Here is a 19765-nt window from a genome sequence, read left to right as displayed (position 1 = left end):
CCAAACGTGTTCGCAACTATTGACTGAAACTTGATTTAAGATTTTAAAAATTTATCTTTGTTTACTGCAGAGCAACTTGCCTGTTGCAAATGAGAAATCACCAAATGGTCTTCCTTCCTTTTAATTCGTTCTTCCACATAGGTGGATGTACACAAAAAGGGAGAAACAGACAGGGGAAAAAAAGGTTCTAATTAAGCTCAAAAAGCATTGCCAGGAAACGTGAAGTTCCAGTGCAAGGCTGCAAGTCTATCAGCGTTCAAAATAGGGACGTACAATGAAAATTATGTCTTCTTAAGGCTCCTTTCCCCTCTCAATTTTTGAATTGTCAGACGTAAGATTCTCAAAGGATTCCTCAGAAACTATTTCATCTTTGGTAATTTCTACACCCCCTATTTTACATTAAAACATAATAATGAAGATTCCTCCTCCTGTACTTTTATCCTCCTTGCTCGTTTTCTCGCCTTTCCTCATTAGCTTTGATATCACAGTGCCATCTACTTGATCAACGGAGTCAGGTTATTTCCCTTCGAAAACCACCGCGTGGCTGTAAGGATCCGATGGCACGCCGAGAGCAATTCAAGCCCTGCTGACCCGTGGAGGCGTACACTTTATTAATTTCTCCTCCAAATATTTAGACAAAAAACACTAGAGGCAGGGCTAAAAGAAACGGTGGCTGCGCACCAGCTTCCAAAGACCTGTTTCTCTACTGGAATCACCAGTCTGGCAGGATCAGCAGGCGGAGGGAAGGTGACACTGCCACACAAAATAACTTTCCACCTACAAGACAGGCTTTCTTCTCGCTCTATACTGTGGAAAGGTGTTTGAAGTTTTTTTTCCCTATGTATATTTCAAAGTAATTTTGAATCATTCATTGTGAAAAATCAATGTGTAGGCTCCAGTTTTACCTAGCCTGAAGTCTTCCATTTTTATTGCTTTCATCCTCATCTGTCATTCTGCTCTTATCTTACAATTATAGCCACAGACAGATAGGGTGAACGTACTCGCAACTTCCCAGTGCTCAAAGTCCTCGGTGGGCCTTTCACGTGATTGCTCTTATCACTATCTAAGCCTCCGCGTTTTGTCTCTCAAAAGATATCTTTGCTATGGCTCAACGCGTGCAGGCAGAGCGACAAGAGGCGCGGGCTGGCTTTTGTATGCACCTAGGTGTGCTTGTGGGGAGAGCCTAATGGAGACATCCGCGCCTGTCACTGTCACCTTCCTCCTGTGGAGGGGGTGTGACGGCTTTCTGCAGCAGTACCCTTGCACCCTGCTGATCCTCTGCTGGCTGTAATTGCTTCTGGGAAGAGGAGAGCGGATTCCAAGGATGCAGGGAATCAGGGACGAGGAGCACCTGTGGACTCGTGTCATTAAACACAGTGATTAATCTACCGTTAATGACAGCGATGGTTCTTCAGCAGCAGACGGGCCCAGAAGGGAATGGGGCCACACCATGCTCCATCCTGGAAGGTTTCTGGTGTTGGCCCTGTGATAATAACACATCCTCTGCTTCTCCCTCGGCAGCAGTTCTGTCTTACCAGCCCCAAAAGGGGCGCAGTGAAACTTTCCCTCTGCCCTTTTCCCTGATTTTCCCCCTGCCGTGGAAAGCGTGCGCTCTGCTGGGCGGTTTGACCACTGGTGCTCCTGCAGCACACGCAGGCTTTGGACCCGGGCAGTTCTCAGGAAATCCTTGCTGGCTGGTGCCATCCCGGTGCAGCCCCATAAGGAGGCTCTGTACACAGAGCCTTTTGCTGGGAGCAAACCTGAAGGGGCACCGGGGGTCACTGCAGCAGCAGGGGTGAGCACGGCAGTCAGCCCGCGCCAGCACCGTGCCCGTGGGCTCCGGGATACCCGGCTACAAAGAAATGTTTTCTAACAGCTGTGAGGAGCTGCAGCAAGCAAAACAAACAGCTGTTTGCCTGCCTAATGGCCATCGGTCTCGATGGCGTTCCTGGTTCGTTTATAGCTCAGGATGGAGATAAAGGTTAGCACTGAGCACTTAACAATAACCTCCTCTGTGTGTCTACCGCAGTTGCTTGGGAACGCAACGCCGATGTTTTCCATGTTGACACCAGCACCTGTGCTGCCCCTCGAGTGGAGTGGCTTCCATGTAAATACCTCGTACGTGAGTGCTAACATCCACCGCCTTCCGATTTGCTTAGGAGACCCAACTCAGCCCAGCGCACAGGGGTCAAAGGGGTGTTTGCGGTAGTTGTAAAAGAGCATTTGGCCCGCGCAGGTGCCAGGTATTCCCTCTTGTTTTACAGATTAGTGACGCCGATAGAGCTCGGCCCTAAGCTGTCACCATGGCTGGAAGGGAACGGGAGCTGCCTGCGGATCGCGAGGGGGTTGCCAGCCCCAGACGAGACTCCGCTGGCACAGTCCACTTGTCTAAGCTCTCCCTGGCGTTAATGTGAGAACAGATAAACCAAGATGCGCATTAAAACTCACCTGCAATATGACTTCAGGCGTGCTGTTTTCAGCCTTCTCCACGCTGAGGGGCACAGAGGAGATATTTTGAGGTTCCAGGAGGGACTCCACATTTCCAGTCTGCGTTGCACGCTAGCTCTGGGCTCCTGGCTGCCCCCGGAACACTGCTGGCGCCTGAGGGTGGGCAAACCATTGCAGGCACGAAGAGAACAGCAAACCACATCCCTGCTGAGTGAACACAAACCGTGTCAGCCCCTGTAGTGTGTGGTGGAGCTAGAGGAAGGCAGCTTTCTGCACGTGGGCAGGTTGCTGTTGTAATAAACACCTGAGCAAACTATCCTATCCTAACTTGGCTGCAGCTCTGCATACGTGGCACGGAGCCTGCAAAGCCCAGAATTTCACAGAATTTCTTCTTCCACCTTCACCCAGCCAAAGCATGTTCCCCACTTTTCCCCCAAAGCAGTCTTAATTTAAATAAACATAATAAAGTCTCATAGAAATGCTGGGATCTGTGTCTGCGGAGAAGCACAACACGGGCTTCTCCAAATGATGTGGCCATGCCGTGCCAAAGACACAAGATCCTAGCAGGGGGAAAGGGTTTTTCGGGCACGCTGCTCACATGTACCCCTGCCGCAGCTGCTGGCATTGCTGCGTGAGGAACTAAAGCAGGAGAGCGGATCCAGATGGAAAATAGCCCAGGGGGAAGGGAGGGGGCTTTCAGCCCGACCAGCTCCTCCATCCAGCTTCAGATGCTCCCTGCCATGAATAATGGGAACAAGATTCCCCCGGGGAGGGGGGCAGGCAGGGTGGTGACTGTTTAAACCAGTTTTACCACCCCCATGGCTTGGGGAAGGAAAAACAAACCAGCTCAGGAAGTCCCCCTGTAAGGAAACGGGGCAGCTGATTCCCCTCAGCTCCCACCTTCATCTGTTTACTCGCTGCCAGAGACGTGACGCTTGTCACGGGGTGCTCCCCGGGCGCTCCTCTCCCCACCACTGCTGTGCCTCTCGGGGAGCTTTTGTGCTGCGTCTTGCAAAACCGAAGGGTTTCTCGGGGAGTAGCAAAGAGGAGAGGGGACGCAACGTGGGGACCGCCTACGCAGCTCGTGACTTTTCTGCACGAGCTCTTCCTGGTATCCCCGTCGCTGCTTTAGTCCTCTGCCAGGTTGTGTTCGGAGCGGACACTTTGTGCAGCACTGGCACGGCGCTGCAGCTGGACACAGTAAATTGCACAACAGCTTCCTCATCTCATAGAAACAAAGGGCTTTGATCAGGAGGCAGCATCCCAGCGAGCCCCTTCCCCAAAAACACACCCTGGAGATGAGTTCACGGCGCCGCATTGCATCCTTGCTCCACGTTCTCCCACGTGGCCCTTGGGGGGATGCCGTGTGGCAGTGACACGCTCGGCCGGGGCTGCCAGGTGTCCGTGAGCATCATCGCGTGGCGGCGAGCGCGTGGCAGCCCCGCAGCAGGGCAGCTGTGCCGTGGGGAGCCCGCTGCTGAGAGCAGAGGGGGCTGCGGGGCCTGGCATCACCGCGATGGCTGCTGACGGCTGCTGGGGCTCTTGCCAGGATAAAGGCAGCCCGAGCTGAGATGCCAGCAGCTCCTGCTGTTTTGACACGAGCTTGATTAGACCGGCACGACGCGGCATCCCCAGGCAGCGCCTGAGTGCCAGGGGCCACTGCTAGCAAATAGGATAATAAGGGCTCTCCCGGGGGCTGAGCCAGGGGGAGTGAGTGCGAGCAGCTGTTTCGCTGCCATCAGAGCGCAGCAATTTGCCACGACAGCCCCTGCGGGGCTTGCACGTGCTTCGGTGTCCCCCGAGTGTGTGCAGGAACGTCCCCGCTCTGCCCCAGGGCCCGAAGCAGCATCCCTGCTGTGCCCACACCACAGAGAGCCACGAGCTCCGCAGCTTGGCTTGGGGCAGAGGTGGCCTCAGGGGTTGTGACCTCTCTGTGGCCAGATGTGGCCATGCCGTGCCAAAGGCACAGCTCTGTGTTGGGGTGCCGGTACCCGAGGAGTGTCCCCTGGAGCAGGGGAAAGGGGCCTGGCAGTGCCTGTGGCATGGGGCTGGCTCTCAAACCGGCCCCACAAGGCTCGCACATACACCCGCTGAATGCAAACACCGCCCGGGGCGTCAGCTTCCCGGAGGTGGAGCCGCACCGGCACAGGTGGCAGGGCCGAGCCCGGGTCCCACAGCGCTTGGGGAGCCCTGCTCAGGACCCCACAGCACCTGCCTTGCCCTGGGCAGGCAGCCCGCCTCCCCCAAATCCCCCCCTCGCCCTCCTGCCCCAAGCCATGGCGAGCACAGAGGGCGCAGGGGGCCGGAGGAGGAATCTGGCCCTGCTGCGGCACAAGCTGTACATGGGGGAGAGGAGGAGGACGGAGCCCGTGGTGGAGAGCAGCGCGGCCGGGGAGCACGGCGCCCTGCGAAGGAGTCAGTCCGACCGGAGCGAGTACAGCCAGAAACTGCAAGGTACCCCCGGGGAGCCGAGCTGGGTGCTGCTGGCCGTGCTCCAGGCTGGCTCTAGCCTGGCCCTGGGCAAGGGCACAGCCCTCTGTGCCCGCAGCAGGACCCAGCACTCATCCCCTTTCCCCTCCAAATTTTTTAAAGCCCACCGTGCGTGCGGCACAGCAGATGAAACGCGGTCGAGGCCACGAGCGGGGTTTGGGCGTGCTCTGCAAAATGGGATCCTTCTCCTGCTCTCCAGCAAAACGCGTCTGCAGGTGGTGGTGTGAAAAGATGATGCCTCTCTGCCTTTTCCTTTTGCACGAAGCGGGGCACGCACTAAGTAATTCCAAGCACCAAGGGCAGTTGTTTCTTCCAGTTGAGATTATCAGGGTCTCTAATGTGCTTGTCTGCTGCTTGGAGTGCGCGAGCCTGAACCGAAATACGTCCAAATAGGTGCTTGGATGGGTATGCTGATTCAAATTATACCATTATGAGGAGCGTTTCTTTTCAAAGAGCCGAATTGTGCCTGGGCCAGAAATTGGCAAATTATGTCAGTGTTGGGCCTGTCAATCAAAAATTAAATGCACCACCACAAATGGAGGAAAAGCATGGAAAATGCGCATAGCTATTTCTGGGAGAGCTTGGGAGCACAAACGGATGCATTTCTGTGGGTTTTCAGGGTCTCAAACAACAGGATCCCATCACAAATGCGGGGTTAGAGTCTTATTCCAATATAAACATTTATTACTAATACTGATATAACTGCCTGTGGCAATCACTCTTGTGGCAGTAATCCTTTATGGGGAAATAAAATAGGAAAATACTTTAGGTTACTGTATTATGGTTTTGATGCATTTAATTAGGAAGCAGTATTCCTTCAGAGAGACAATAAAAGCAGAAAATAAAATAATAAACCAGAAAATAATAGGATTTATATGGGGGCTGCATACGCTGACAACAACAAAGAGGCCCATTGATTACACTCTTCCCTCCCAGTGATAGCTAATCGATGGGAAGATGAAAAATGTTCGGTTAAGCCAGGCACGGCTCCGCCAGGGGTGTTTCGGGGCACGAGCAGGGATCGATGCGGCCGGGCTGGTGAGCCCCAGGCACGTGTGCACGCGTGCTGCCAGGCCAGGTCGGGTTGTGACAGCGATACCCAGCAATGTACTGGGTAAGATACTCGTGTTCGCTGGAGAAAAATGTGGCTGGGTTAACGAGGGACCTGCAGGCTTCGTGCTGGGTAGAAGGCGCCTGTCCTCAGAGTAAAAATAGAGAGAGGGTGGAAATTCCTATGAAGTGTGTTTCCAGTATCGATAGAGATGCAGCTGCACACCAACACCTGATCTGAATGGAATTTTTGGTGGTCTAGATGTGCCCAGATCTGATGGATCATGGGTCCCAGACCTAACGGGTTACCAACACCAATGTGCTACGATTATACTCCTTTATATTCTTCATTGTTCTTACCAGTGCTGGGACGCGAAGCAGCTTGCTCCAAGGTGAGGGAGGGGCTGTTGTTGGCACAAAACTTTCCAGTTCTCCTTTCTCGGTGAAAACACAAACAGCTCTGTTGGTGATGCAAACAGTCTGCTGTGTATCGCCAGGTCCGGCACCTCCGATCGCCCTGAAATGGTAAATGTTTTGCAAAATGATTCAAATGGTAATAACTTGTGCTTGCTTCCCCCATGAGCCAGAGGCACACAGCACACCCCGCTGCTGACAGGCAACCCGGGCCGAGCACGGGAGCCAGGTGTGTGACACACGATGCGTGTGTCAGTGCTGCAGCACCTCTGTGCAAGGAGAAGCACACGATCGTCTCCTGAGGCCCCTTTCAGCCCTCTCTGTGGTTTGTGGGCATCCCTGCGCAGAAGGCAGGCAGTTGCCCCCACCCCAGCCATTTCCAGCAGCTAGAAAAATGGGTCCCCAAAGAAAAGCCTATGGAGCCCCCCAAAAAACACAAACAAGCAAAGAAATAACAAGTGAACAAGCTGTCTGACGTAAACATCCTGAGAATTCACTTCCCACCTTTGGATTTCCCTTAAATTTTGCCCTTTTATACAGAATCCCAACTGTTTTCTAAAAAGGCTGAGAAAGGGAGCCCACCACCCAGTTCTCCAAGGCAATGAAGCTGGCTTGCCCTGTAGGTCTGCAAGCCTGAGAACAACCATAGCATTGTCAAAGGCACAAACCTTTTGCGAGGCTTTGTCACTTTACAATTAAGGATTCATTAAGAGCACAAGCAAGCATTTTCGTGGTTGATTATTACCCAGAGACGCATCCATTCAACGCCTTATCTGGTGTGAAGTCACACGCAACACCTCCCGGCCTTCCTTCTTTTGAAAAGCAAGCGAGGTGCAAAGTAACCATTTTATTCTCCAAGAGCTTGGCAAACCTGCGTGAGCCTACTTCAGCTCATCCCGTGAGACAGCCAAGTGCCACCAGCCCCATTTTAGGCTCAGACCCAGCTCCCGTGGTATTTCTGTGCCATTTTCAATAGTGCAGGATTTTCTCCTGCAAGTATGTTCTTTCAGGCAGACTCAGGAACTCGCTACTATCCGTAAGTGGCACAAAATGCTATTTAGCAGCTCTGTTTTCAAAAGTATTATCATAGCTTTTTAGCTGGTAGGTGCTGGTCTCTCCTACAGCTGAAAATCCATCAGTAGCAGCTGGAAAAGTAATGATATCAATATCTGTGTATGGCATTAGTGTCGGGATCAATCTGTGAATTAACCTGGAGCTGCCATCCTGACAGCACCGATCTCAGCAGAGGAGGTTGCTTGATGTACTTATTGGCACATAAATGTTTGCAAGATCAGGGCAGGCTGAGAGGTGGTGAATCGGGAGGATAGACCCTATCAACCAAAAAGGGATTTAAAACGGATTTAAAACTCTGTCAGGTTTTGGACAGACTTGGATTTTTTTTTTTAATTTGGTGGATGCCAAACTTGTGGTTGGTGTGAAAAATGAGCTATGGAAAACGGTGGCTTTCCAGAAAGAGCCAGAGATCAACGTCTGCAGTGTTCAGTGAGGTAGTCTGTGCTTTGGTAATGCTCCTTGTGTTACAGATCTATTACACATTAACTTCCTCCTAACTCTGGATGGGAACGGCTCAACCCTGCTATCAAATGATTTGCACATGCTTTAATTTCAGGTATATCCGTGCCATACCTGTACTAGCCACCCTGATGCAAATCACTCAGCTATCCCCAGCGTGTTGCCTCAGACCTCCTATCTGAACCCCAGATCTTGCATTTTGCCTGTGTCTGCTGTAGCTCTGAGAAATAACCACCACCACAAATGACGCAGATCCCGCAAAACTGCACACAAGCCTGGAAAGCTGCTCCCCCTTGGTACCCTGAAGCCCAGCAGGAGGAAACTCATCCCCTCCCTGCTCCATCATGAGCAGCGTGGACCCCATCACAACCTTCCTCTGCCCCATCCATCTCCCCTCCCTGCTTGGCTTGCAGCTTCTTCCCGCCCAGGCTACACATTTGCCCAGCCTCTGCATCTCCTGGCCGTGGTAAAGATCCTCCCCAGTTCCTTATTTGCTTTGCCCTGCACTTACTGATTAACTTTCCGCGTGCTACAATGCAGATGATATCCTATTTCGTTGCAAAATGTATTGATCTTTGGAGCAGCTGGGCGGCTGAAGTACAGCACAGAGTAGAAGTCTGGATTATTTCCTGATGTGCAGGAGGTGGCTTGATGGAAATGTACCCCTGGTGCCACGAGATGGAAAAATCACAATCTAACAAATACGTTATTTTCTCATGTGCAAATTTGAGCTCGGAGGATCTAATTCTGTTAACTTGCACCGTAATAAATCTGGAGTTATTTCTTGACCTCACTGCAGTGACAGCCAGGCTGGGAAGTGATCTCATCTTCTCAGAGCAGAATCCATTTTGTGCTGCTATGTTTGCACAGCACTTAGCACGATGAAGTCCTGCTGCATGGCTCAGGACTCCGAGGTGCTGCTACAGCCTAACTAGGAACTGGGATAAGGGAGGGAAGACAAGAGGAGTCTCATGAATCCCTTTCTGAGCGTATTATCTGACATTTATTAATAGGAATACCTTGTGTTGTGGGTTACAGGGCTCTCGATTCGTACAGCTAATCCACGACCCATCTCGAGGTGCATGTGCCCCAGGGGAAGCAGTTCAGGTGCAGCCCTTCCTTACTTCTCATGTTATTAACATACGAGCTCGATGCCAGGGGAGCGGTGTATTTCTATCGGCGTATGACACACTGGAAAGGTTTATTTGTAAGTATTGGTGCTAACAATAAGGGCATTCTGCTGTCACCTGATTATAAGCTTTCTTCCCTTCCACTGCGGTCACATGGGATCCCTCTGTAGTCCTGTCAGCACACATATAATTAAAGCAGTCTGCTGTCAAGGAATGGAAGAAAGAACTTGCATATGGAATGTAAATATTTTCTATACCTTACGGAACATGAAGTGATCAAAGGCAGAATGACCTAATTGCACCTAGGTCTCTGATGCTGGTTTAGGAGCAAACCTGTTGCCCAGGAAGCCAGTTGTGGGGTCACTGTGGTCCTGCAGCGTTCTCCCCCCGTCTTCAGTCACCTCGGGGGCTTCTTGCCTGTGTGCAGCAGACCTGCTCCAGAGCAATGCTGCTGTGTGTGTGCATGTGAGGCAAACAGAAAGGCATTCTCCATAACCCTCTCCCAATCCTTCTGTGTTTCTGTGCCTAAACCGCCTCGCAAATCCAGCTGACAGAAGCTGGCGCAGATTCCTGTGTGCAATCTCTGGGTTATCTGAGGGCACAAGCTATCGGAGGGCTCGCTTTCACAGAAGAATAATTTTATCTAAGGTGGTGTGAGGTTCAGGTTTCACACGTGAAAGTACAGTGATGCTGTAATTTGTTTGCTGTACCGTGATAACTTATGCCTTCACTGCACAGTGTGGGAGCAGAACATACTTTGGAGTCCTCCAAAAGCTGCTTCAGCGATGGAAGGGCCTCTTTCCCACTCCATGCATTGACATTTGTGTACCTCTTGGTATTTTCTGTGCCTCACTTCTACCTTCACTTCACATTAGATGTGGAGAAACCTGGGTCCTGGCCCCAGGGGGAAACGTAATATCCGACCTGAGCATCTCACTTGGGGGGAACGAGATGGAGCAGACCTCTGGGAGCTGCTCACTCTACAGAGGGAAAAAGCCCAGGAAATTTGCGTGCATGCAGCTTGTCAGCCTGCCTTGCCTGCTCCTCCAGTCACCTTCCATGGGCCTCGAAGAGAGCTGCTGCACTTGCCCGTTGCAGGCTCTCGCAGCGTTGCTGGATGTCTCCATCTGGGGGATATTTTTAGACTTCACACTTGCAGGAAACTGCTTCTGGTACACACGGAGCTGCTTTGTCCACGGCATCACACAATGAGCTTCTCATCTGGTATGACTAGAGCTGTGCACTTCAGTCACTCAGCTGAAAAACCAAAGTCATCACCTTCCTCACCACAGCAAAATCCTCCAGGAAGGCAACTCCTGCAGATATCTGGCATTGCAAAGCAACAGTTGCAAATGCTACATTCCGCTTTACATTTTTATGTCTACTAAAAGTACCAATTACATTGTTGTAAACTGATCTTAAACTGGTCTTAAAACATAACCTGTCTCATAAACCCTTTGAGAGGCATTTTTTTCTTTTCTTTCTTCCTCTTTTTTTTTTTTTTTTTTTTTTTCCTACACCTGGCATCTCCAAAGACAAATGAGCCAAATTCTTACTGTAATTATTAATCCTCAGCAATGTCTCTTCTTGCTAATCCTCTCTCTCAAACTGTTCCAGGGCTGGTACACATTACCAGGTAGAAACAAGTCTGCTTATATTTTAAATGTGCACTTTCTGTTTCTGCATTCATTAAACTTTTGCTTACTCCACAAGGATTCCAGCAGGCTTCTAATGTTCTCAAACTGGTCAAAAGCAATCAGCTGAACATAAATTCACAGGTTTGGGCTGTAATCATCTCTTCAGTACCTTGCTCTTGCATTCTACAGAGACAGACATGTCTAAAATGAAAAAGTGAACATATTGAGTGAAAATGGAAAATTATATTACTTTTAACAAAAGGATACATTTATTAAAAAACATGTTTTCTATAAGGAAACAGCATCTACCTGATATTTCTCGTGGTTATTTCTTCCTGTTGAGAATAGTTTTTATTTCCTGGCATTATTATCTATCATGCAATAAGGATAATAGATGAGCCCTGACATAATTCAAGAATCAAATTTGATCAGGGCAATCTAATGACATAAACTGAAAGAACAGCCTCTCTAGGGATCGTGACTTCAAGCCTGAGGTGGGATACAGTGGCTTTATTTTGTTCATATAATGCCTTCCCCTGCCACCAGTATAAAAGATTAGGAAGTTCTTCTGCAGAGCATCTCGTGTTTACCTTCAAATTCCATCTGCTACTGTAATAGTGCTGTGTCTGAGACAAAACGACATCTCTAAGTGAGCTCTTCCAGGAAGCCTGCTCCTGAACTCTCCCGTACAGTCACACACACACAAACTATTTTGCCCAGTTTTGAGAGGAATGTTGGCTTGGTGCAGAACTGGAACTGAAATGGATTTTCGTGTGGCTCCTCGTGAATGTGTATGTGTGGTCACATACCTGAATGAGGAAAAGGTACCTGCCATTTTAGGCACATACATAAGCAGAAGCCACAGAGGTCTTATTCCACAAACATAGCAGAAAATTGCTCAGAGGGAGCCATGAAGAGGTACTAGGACCTCTTCCACTCTCCTCATCGCTGAAGTGAGGTGAACTCCTGTGCATGGGTTTGCTGGGGCAGAATTCAGCTTAAAATTCTTCCGATAGCCTCAGCCTTAGAGAGGGGAGACATCCTGCTCTTGTTTCCATTTCATTATCTGTGTACAAACATGAGGACAAAATGTTTATGCCTGTGTTATACAGAGACTTAAATCTAAAAACTCAAAGGTAAATGGAGGAGTTGCTTTAGAGAAAGGAAGTACATTTAGATAGGAAAAAAAAATATCTGGAGAAACAGCCCACCCCAGCTTTGTTCTGGTTCTTTGTCTTCCTTTTGCAGGACTATCAGTATGGAGGCAGAGGTGCAGTCCCAAAAAGAAGCTTTTTGAAGCAATAACTGTGGTCACATCAGTCTGACTAGAAGGTCTGACAGGAGAAGGATTAATAATAAAACTGTTTTTCCCTATAATCAGCAGTCAGTGTGGCTGTAGAAGGGCTTGAGGATGATGGCACATTGCATTTGTAGGATTTTACATCTCCAAGTGGAAGTCAGCTCAAAGTCCTCTCCCCCGAAAGCTGCTTGGTTTCCTCACCAGTCCGGCTCCAGGTTATCTTCTACAGCCTTGAGCTGTGTTGTACAGGTGAGCTGGACCCTGGTGCTCACTCGAGCGCTCATGACCTCGCCCTTGACAATCAGTTCAAACAACTGCAATATATTCAGTGCTGGTTATCAGCCAGCAAAGCATCAGATGCAGCTCACTGTTGCCTTGTTAGACAGTACGCTTCCTACGAGGAGCTGACATCAAGGCGTAACAGCCTGATCCTCAGCAGAGATCCCTGTCCTCTGCTGCTGAGTGAGAAAATCCCATGCTGTCAAGCCACGACCTGGGTAATGCGGAGATGAGTGCAGTTATGACACGTCTGCCTTTGCTGGTACTCTGCACCATCTTGTGGCTAGCAGAAAAACATCAGAATACCCTCTGAAATCCTCCACTTGTGTTTTTCCTAATGAAAAATACAGACCCAGCTAAAATTCCGTGTCCTTTGTACAGCTGCCACCAATGTCTGCGGGTTGCCTTATGAACCAGCAGAAGGAAGACCATTGCTACATATGAGCAGGTTGTGTGCACATCCTGTAGCATACATAACTAAACCTGGCTGTAGAAGATTCCCTTGGATTTCCGTGTATTTAGAAATAATTGGATGGTCTGGTCTTAAATTTGGAAAAATAGGAAAGAATCTCCTGATCCCAGTGATTTCTGCTGGCCCAAGAAATGTCTGTTATTGATCATTAAAGGTTTTCCCATATTCCCCTGTATAATTCCTTTGCCTCCTTCAAAGAACTTTTTAAAAACAGAATTCTGTGTTTCATCATCATCCTTAGGAACATTGTCTTCATTTGAAAGTCCATCTTCCAGCACCTACAGCCCTCAGCCTCCCATGAGCAGAGCACAGCTTTAGATCGTACAGAACAAAGGCTGTTCCAGTGAAACGTATGGTAAAACCAGAGCCTTTTCCTTCCCCAAATCTTATTAGACTTCAGGCTGAGACTGTGTTTTCAGAGGAGTAGAAGGGCATCATTGGATTTTGGCGTGCCCAGGATGACACGGGACTGTGGTCAGTGGGGAAGCAGAGCAGTGGGAGAAGCACCTGGGGTATTTGGGGCCTTGGTGTGCCAGCCAGCAGAGGAAGCATGACAAGGGCAATGAAAAGACCATGCTCCTCACTAATCTCCCCCTGTGCTCTTTGAAACAGAAAAAATGGCCCCGCAGTCAGGGTCCTCATCCCCGGCCGCTTTGCCCCAGGAGGATGAGGAAGCTACCAGACGTATGATGGCCAAGAGAGTAAAAATCATCGCCGAGCTCATGCAGACAGAGAGGGACTATATCAGCGACCTGGATCTCTGCATCAAGGAAGTGATTCAGCCTCTGAGAAACAAGCAGGTAAGCACCGGGGGCGGAGGATGGGGGGGGGGGGGGGGGTGACGTCAAGGTCCAAATTCACCCACGGTCTGTTTGCAGATCATCTCAAGGCAAGCACAAATGTCAGCCTGAAGAGAGGCACGGTGCCAGGAGCAGCTCCAGAGCTGGCTTTCTGGAAAGGGGATGTGCCAGGACTCCAGTGAGCAGAGTGGGAAGTCAGATACACTTTTGGCACTTGGCACTGCATGTGCATAAAGCTTGAATCAGGGTGCTTGCCCAGAGGGCAGCTTAGATGCTATATCCCTGCTCCCAGGCTTGGGCTGGGATGGCAGCTTCCACCTCTCTGTACTGCTGTGCACATAACCCCTGGTACATGCCCTGGCAGACCTTTACTGGCACCTCTAAAAGCAGTAAAAGACAACAAGTATTTTCCATGGTAACAGCCTGGAATGGCTTGAACCTTCCCATCAAGGTTAAATTCTGTCTTAAAAATGACTTCAGCCAGCCTTTCTGACAGCTGTGGTGGAGAAACACCATGCATGACAGCCCAGCAAGCACTTTAGAAATTTGCATTCTACGCAGAAAAGCTAAATTTAAGCAGGAAGGCTCATAAACTATCTTTCAGGCAAAAAGATCTTATTAGGCCACTAGTACCCATTTTCCTTTTCAGCTGAGACTTCAAAGAGCACCTTTTCCTCAACAATATTTCAATTTTTTGAAAAATTGTGCAGTCTCAAGCTGGGAATAAAAGAGCTTGTCCAGAGAAAGATTTAAATTCGTGGGGCCTGCAACATAGCATTCACAGAGGCTGCACAAATGATATGCACTGCTAATATATCATAGAAGTAGTTTTAAACAGACCTTAACCCTGTGTTTTGTATGTATGGGTCCTTACAAAACTGGTCACATCATACGGGTGCAGGGGCCAAAGTGTCTTTAAACAGTGCTGACGCTGCTTCTTTGGGAAACTGTGTGGCCAACTGAAACTTGTGCTGCTTAAGCTCCTGCAGGACCATCTCTTTGTTTCCTAAAACTGTCAGAGTTTGTTCCAACCCATTTTTGGAAGAGCTGCCATCAGCTGGTGTAACTCCTTGGAGTTCTTGACTTCCTCCTCCCAATCATTGATCTGCTTACAAGTGGTCTCCACTCGGCTCCCTCCTCGGCCTGGCCAACACCCAGCAAGAGCACTGTCTGCTCAAACTCACCGAGATTTTTAACAAGCATGCTGTATTCCTCTTGCTAGCCAACTGGAAACATACATTTCGATTCTGTCCCTTGTCAGCGTGTTACCACGTGTCCAGGCACAGCATAGTTCCAAAGGCAATGCAGGCATTGCGCTGCAGCAGAGGTCAGAAGTCCTGTGATAGATGTATACAGGAAAAGTAATTTAGAAATTATAACTGTCTTAATTTAATAACCTCTGCATTTTTGAAAGGCTTTCAAGAATGTTATATGGTTTTAAGGCTACTTCTCGGATAAACTACCATATTTGAAAGTTTGTAATGCATTTAGAGAAGGATAACATTTAGAAAATTGACCTAGCAATGAATCTGTTTCGTATTTCCAAATGGATAAAAAATGCTTTATCCCCTAACAATTATAAAAAAAAAATTAACTATGTTAGTACTGAGAGTATATTGCTGATTCTGTTACAATAGCACTCAATTTGATCCTCCCAGCATCTGGTGAGCTGCTGTGTAAGTAAGCAATTCCATTTCTAATGGAGAGACATTCAGAGAGCATCAATGTGGATGTCAAAGTCAGTCTTGTCTTTGTTCTCAGTGTTAGCATATTACCACTCTCTATCTCTAATTGTTCCTGAATATTAACTCTTGCCCTGGTGTGTGAGGGCATAAATAACTGCTATATGAAAGTATGTGCCCTGAAAATTCTTTATGTTTCATTAAAAAATATATATATATATCTAAAATTCTGTAGTTATTTTAAAAGGAATAGGAACATGGAGCCAAATATTTTGCTGATGTAATCTGAACCAGTTCACTGAAGTCAGTGGTGTGCTCCCAGACGCTGTAGAAAGTATTTTTGGTTATCTGAATAATTTTTGATTATTTGAATACCCAGAACTGTAAATGTGTTTGTTCTAGTGGAAACGATATGATCTTGATTTCACTCTTCAGATATATAGGACCACTAAATGAAAATGGTGCCACCACTTGGAAGTCTTTGTACCTGACAGCTAGCACCAAAGCATCAAGGTCCCAGTTTATGTAGCAGCCTCTGCGAGCAACTAGAAATCAGGGAATCAAAACCACTGTCAACTATTCTTCTTCTCAATGGGAAAATAAACAAACATTTTAAAGGCTGCTAAAGATCTTTCCTCTATTCAGATGATAATGTTTATTTCCTTCGTAGGTAAACACTTTCAGATTAGGAACGAATAGTTCAAAATAAGGTTAAAAACACTTGATAAAATGCCCTTTGTTAACTGCGTCAACCCAATTATACTAATCCGAAAACTGTATATGTGTCCTTGAAGTCACAAGGAGGATGTTTATATGAGGTTTTACAGAAGCGATGCTTCCTGGAGTGTTGAACACACAGGGCTTAGCAAGAGAAGGTCTGTAAAATACAATGTCCTTCTTTATCCTTCCTTAGTAGCTGCTTAATATTTGTATTCCATTAGATTGTTCACTTTGACGTGGATGGCTTGTTTAGCAACATTGAATCGGTCCATCAAATATCAGCCAAACTGCTGTCACTGTTGGAAGAAGCCACGACAGATGTGGAACCACCCATGCAAGTAATCGGTATGTTTACTGTCCTCTTGAGTTCTACAAAGCCACGTGAAAGAATAAACATAACACTCTCCTGTCCTCTACCCTCATCAGACCTAACTAGTACTGCTCCCAGAGGCTAACTTGCTACAAGCTGTCCACGGTAATGCAGGCAAAAGGAAATGTGAAGTCTGTCCAGAGGCTCTGCTGGGCTCGTAACAGGCCTGGTCATGGTGCCCTCATTCCATCCTTCCAGATGTTGACGGGAAGAAAGGCTGGAGAGAGTGAGTTTAGCAGGAGTAAATACCACAACACTGAGTTATGCTATATATTGATAACCTAATTTTCATCTAGCTTAGTGTTACCTACCTAACTGCTCATGCTCAGACCGACTCTTATATTGCATGCTCATACTGGTACCACTTGAGAAAAGCATTAAAATTGATTGGAATAATAAAAACATAAAAAACCCCACACATTGTAAGTATATTTACTGGCAATATAATTCACATAAGAGGTGATTAAGTGCAATTAACAGGGACATGGTCAGTGAAAGAAAGAAAGCTGTAATTGATACAGAGCTTGTGGGAATCTGTGTAGGCATGCTTGTAGGGATCACAGGTATTTTTAGCAAATGGATTGTCCTTGGATATATCACAGCAATCATGTGTCCTGCAGCTCAGGTCACGACTGTTATGGCTGTGATCTATTCGCTTGACCTTCTGGCACAGCTGGAAAAAAATAAGAAGTTTCCATTCATCAGCTCTTCTGTAACTGCTTATTCAGTGCAGAGGCAGTAGGTGATCCAGCTTACGGGATCAGGTGAGAGATCTTAATTAGTTTCAGTGCAAAGTCAGCCAGTTTAGCTTAAAAAACTTTCAGCTATGATTCAGAGGTTCTCTTTTCCCTAAACTGACCACACACCACAGGTAACGTGTTACAGAAAGAACCCGTCTTCTCACAACTAATGGGGTAAAAACTTATTGGTTGACATTTGACTGGGAAACGTGGTATTAAAGCATACGAGGCTTGGGAAAAGTATTAATCCTAGTATGTCTCAATCTGGTTTGCCAAGGCAACAGCTTAACGTAGTTTGATGAGACTGTGTTGTTTGGCAGGATTTCAATAAAAGTGCATCATGATGAGTCATAGCCTTAATAAGCAATGTTCTATTCTAGCAGGAAGTGGCTTTCTCACAGCAAGGAGAATCATCCTTTTAGTTCTCTGCCATATCCAGAAGTAAAGACAAACAATTTCATCTATCTCTTAGGGTGTACTTCTCCAGAATCAGACAAAGAAACGTGAAAATATATGGGATTTTGGATCAGAGGATTGACTTAATTATGGCAGGGAAAAAGATGGAATGTAAGGTGAAAGCACTTCTTCCAAAGGCTGAGAGAAAAGCAGGGAGGATAATTGCATCACTATAAGCAATAAGTCAGTAAGTTTGCCATCCTTTAGAAGCAGAACAGATGATAATTGTGTCTTGAGGATCCTCATAATCAGTGTAAAAGTTGTTAAAGCCAGTCTGTGGAAAAAACAGGATGAGAATCTCTTTAGCACACCCATTATGTTCTATCGTGTTTATGGTATTTAAAGATCCTCCATCAAAACATCCTCCTTTGGAAGGCAACCCAGTCACAGTGAGGTTGAAGAGAACTGCTGTTTCACTGGTTTGAAACTAAACAATGCAGTTGCTTATATTTATGTCTTTTGATGACAGATTTGGATCTGTCAGAATGCACAAAAAACTCAGTATTTTCAAACCTGTGCCCAAATATGTATTTCTGGCCCCTAAATCAAGCTTCCACAGTGATACGCTCAAAGATCAACTAATTCAATCCATACAACTCAACACCAAGAAGAGCTTTAAGCTTAGGAACCTTAGCTGCTTTTAAAAGATCCCATCCATGAAATCAGCACATCATATTTTTTCTCATCATTTAGCATCAACGAAAATACCTGTCGTTATGGCGCAGTACGTCAATGAACAGATCTTGGTCATGTCTGTTTTGGAAGACAGAATGATCATTTCCAGGCTCTAATATATGCTGAAGGGAACTGTAAGTCTCTAGTTTGCATTTTTGCTACAGAAAACATGGCCTCTCTTGAGAGCTTAGCATTACTACAGGCTGTGCTAAGCACTTGGGGCTCTGCTTAAAGTTAGTGAAAAGTGTGAGAGCTCAGCATCTCTGTAAAGCAGGCACCGAGGGTGCAGAATCAGGAGAGAGCTTGTTAAGGTTTCCCCTCACACTGCCGGCTAGTAAAGGCCGCTATAGAGAGTTCACGGGAATGTCAGGAGGCAACGTGTCTTGCCAGCCATCAGCATCAGCATTTAACACGAGACAGAGAAAATAGGGATGACAGCACCTGAAGAAGATCCAAGTAGAGGATGCTGCTGCTTTTCTGACGGTGGCCTTACAGTAACTAAAATGAACTTCTGTGGTCTTAACTCAGTCATTGTTGTTCCCTTGTTCGCACCTTGAAACCAACATGCATTAGACAGCCCAGTTAACCTTCACTGCTAGGGGAAAAAACCCAGAGCTGTGTTACTGTGGTAACTGAATCATTTTTCACTTTACGACAGAGCAGTTCAATGCAATGTATTATGAAACAGCCCACTCCGGTCAGGATGAAACATGCAGGATGCCTGACAGCTTTGTGCTCGCTGTGAATGAACGGAGAGCTCCCAATTAACACGGTGTTCGGCTTTTAACTTTAATAATCATCGCTATAACTCAACAGGAATGTTTATAAAACATCGGACTGGTTGCCATGTAGATGCTATTTCTCCATAAATGCCCCAGACAGTAGTGTTCACCATCACTGTTGTTTATAATGTGTATTGCCAAGGATGCTGATCAGGGTGCTGCTACAGAAGTGTAGGAGCCAAATGAATATCTCAGCAGAAAAGATGAAGTGTGCCTTCTCCATTCGGATAATATTTCTTAGGTACACGGAAACGGGCAGGGGGGGCTTTAGACTGAGAGAATTACGCACCAGAATTAAATGGGAAATGAGTGCAGGACTACTTCAGTGCCTCTAAAATTCCCAACTGTTTGGGGGGCAAAATGGTGTCGTAGAGGACTGGAAATGTAAATGTTTTCCCCTTTCAGTTGTATATAAACCTAAGGGCTATATAGAAATGGCTGCAATCCACAGTGGTTTTATTTCATTAGGGGAGGGGTGGAGGTTGTTCCTGTGTCATGTAAAGAAAAATCTCTACTCTAGGCCATAACAACTGCCATTTCAGGATGCTGCAAAACAGATAAACGTGAAATGGCTAATGGGAGATGGAGTCATTATTCCCGTTATAACCCATTTAAGTTCATATTCAGTTGAAAAAAAAAAGTCAAAGGGAAAATTAACATGGTTACATGCACTCCTCCTGCTGGCCCACACCACCACAGTGCTCTCCCCTGAACAGCGAAGCTCTCCTGTTTGGTTTTCACTGAAGGGGTGTTGAGGTGGGGCAGTGAATCAGGGGGTTGTGTATGA

General features: G+C 47.2%; 1 protein-coding gene across 1 annotated transcript in view; it reads left to right on the top strand.

Annotated features, from left to right (window-relative positions):
* The first annotated feature begins 4724 nt into the window (after positions 1 to 4724).
* Positions 4725 to 19765, top strand: part of ARHGEF38 (Rho guanine nucleotide exchange factor 38) — a 33590-nt gene continuing 18549 nt past the window's right edge. The window contains exons 1-3 of the mRNA XM_032187279.1: positions 4725 to 4902; positions 13366 to 13553; positions 16177 to 16300. Coding sequence (XP_032043170.1) covers positions 4725 to 4902; positions 13366 to 13553; positions 16177 to 16300 — 490 coding nt within the window. The remainder of the gene's footprint in view (positions 4903 to 13365; positions 13554 to 16176; positions 16301 to 19765) is intronic.

The sequence above is a fragment of the Aythya fuligula genome, chromosome 4 (assembly GCF_009819795.1).
Source record: "Aythya fuligula isolate bAytFul2 chromosome 4, bAytFul2.pri, whole genome shotgun sequence".
NCBI lineage: Eukaryota > Metazoa > Chordata > Aves > Anseriformes > Anatidae > Aythya > Aythya fuligula.
The sequence above is the reverse complement of the archived record's forward strand: the minus strand, read 5'-3'. Positions and strand labels throughout refer to the sequence as shown.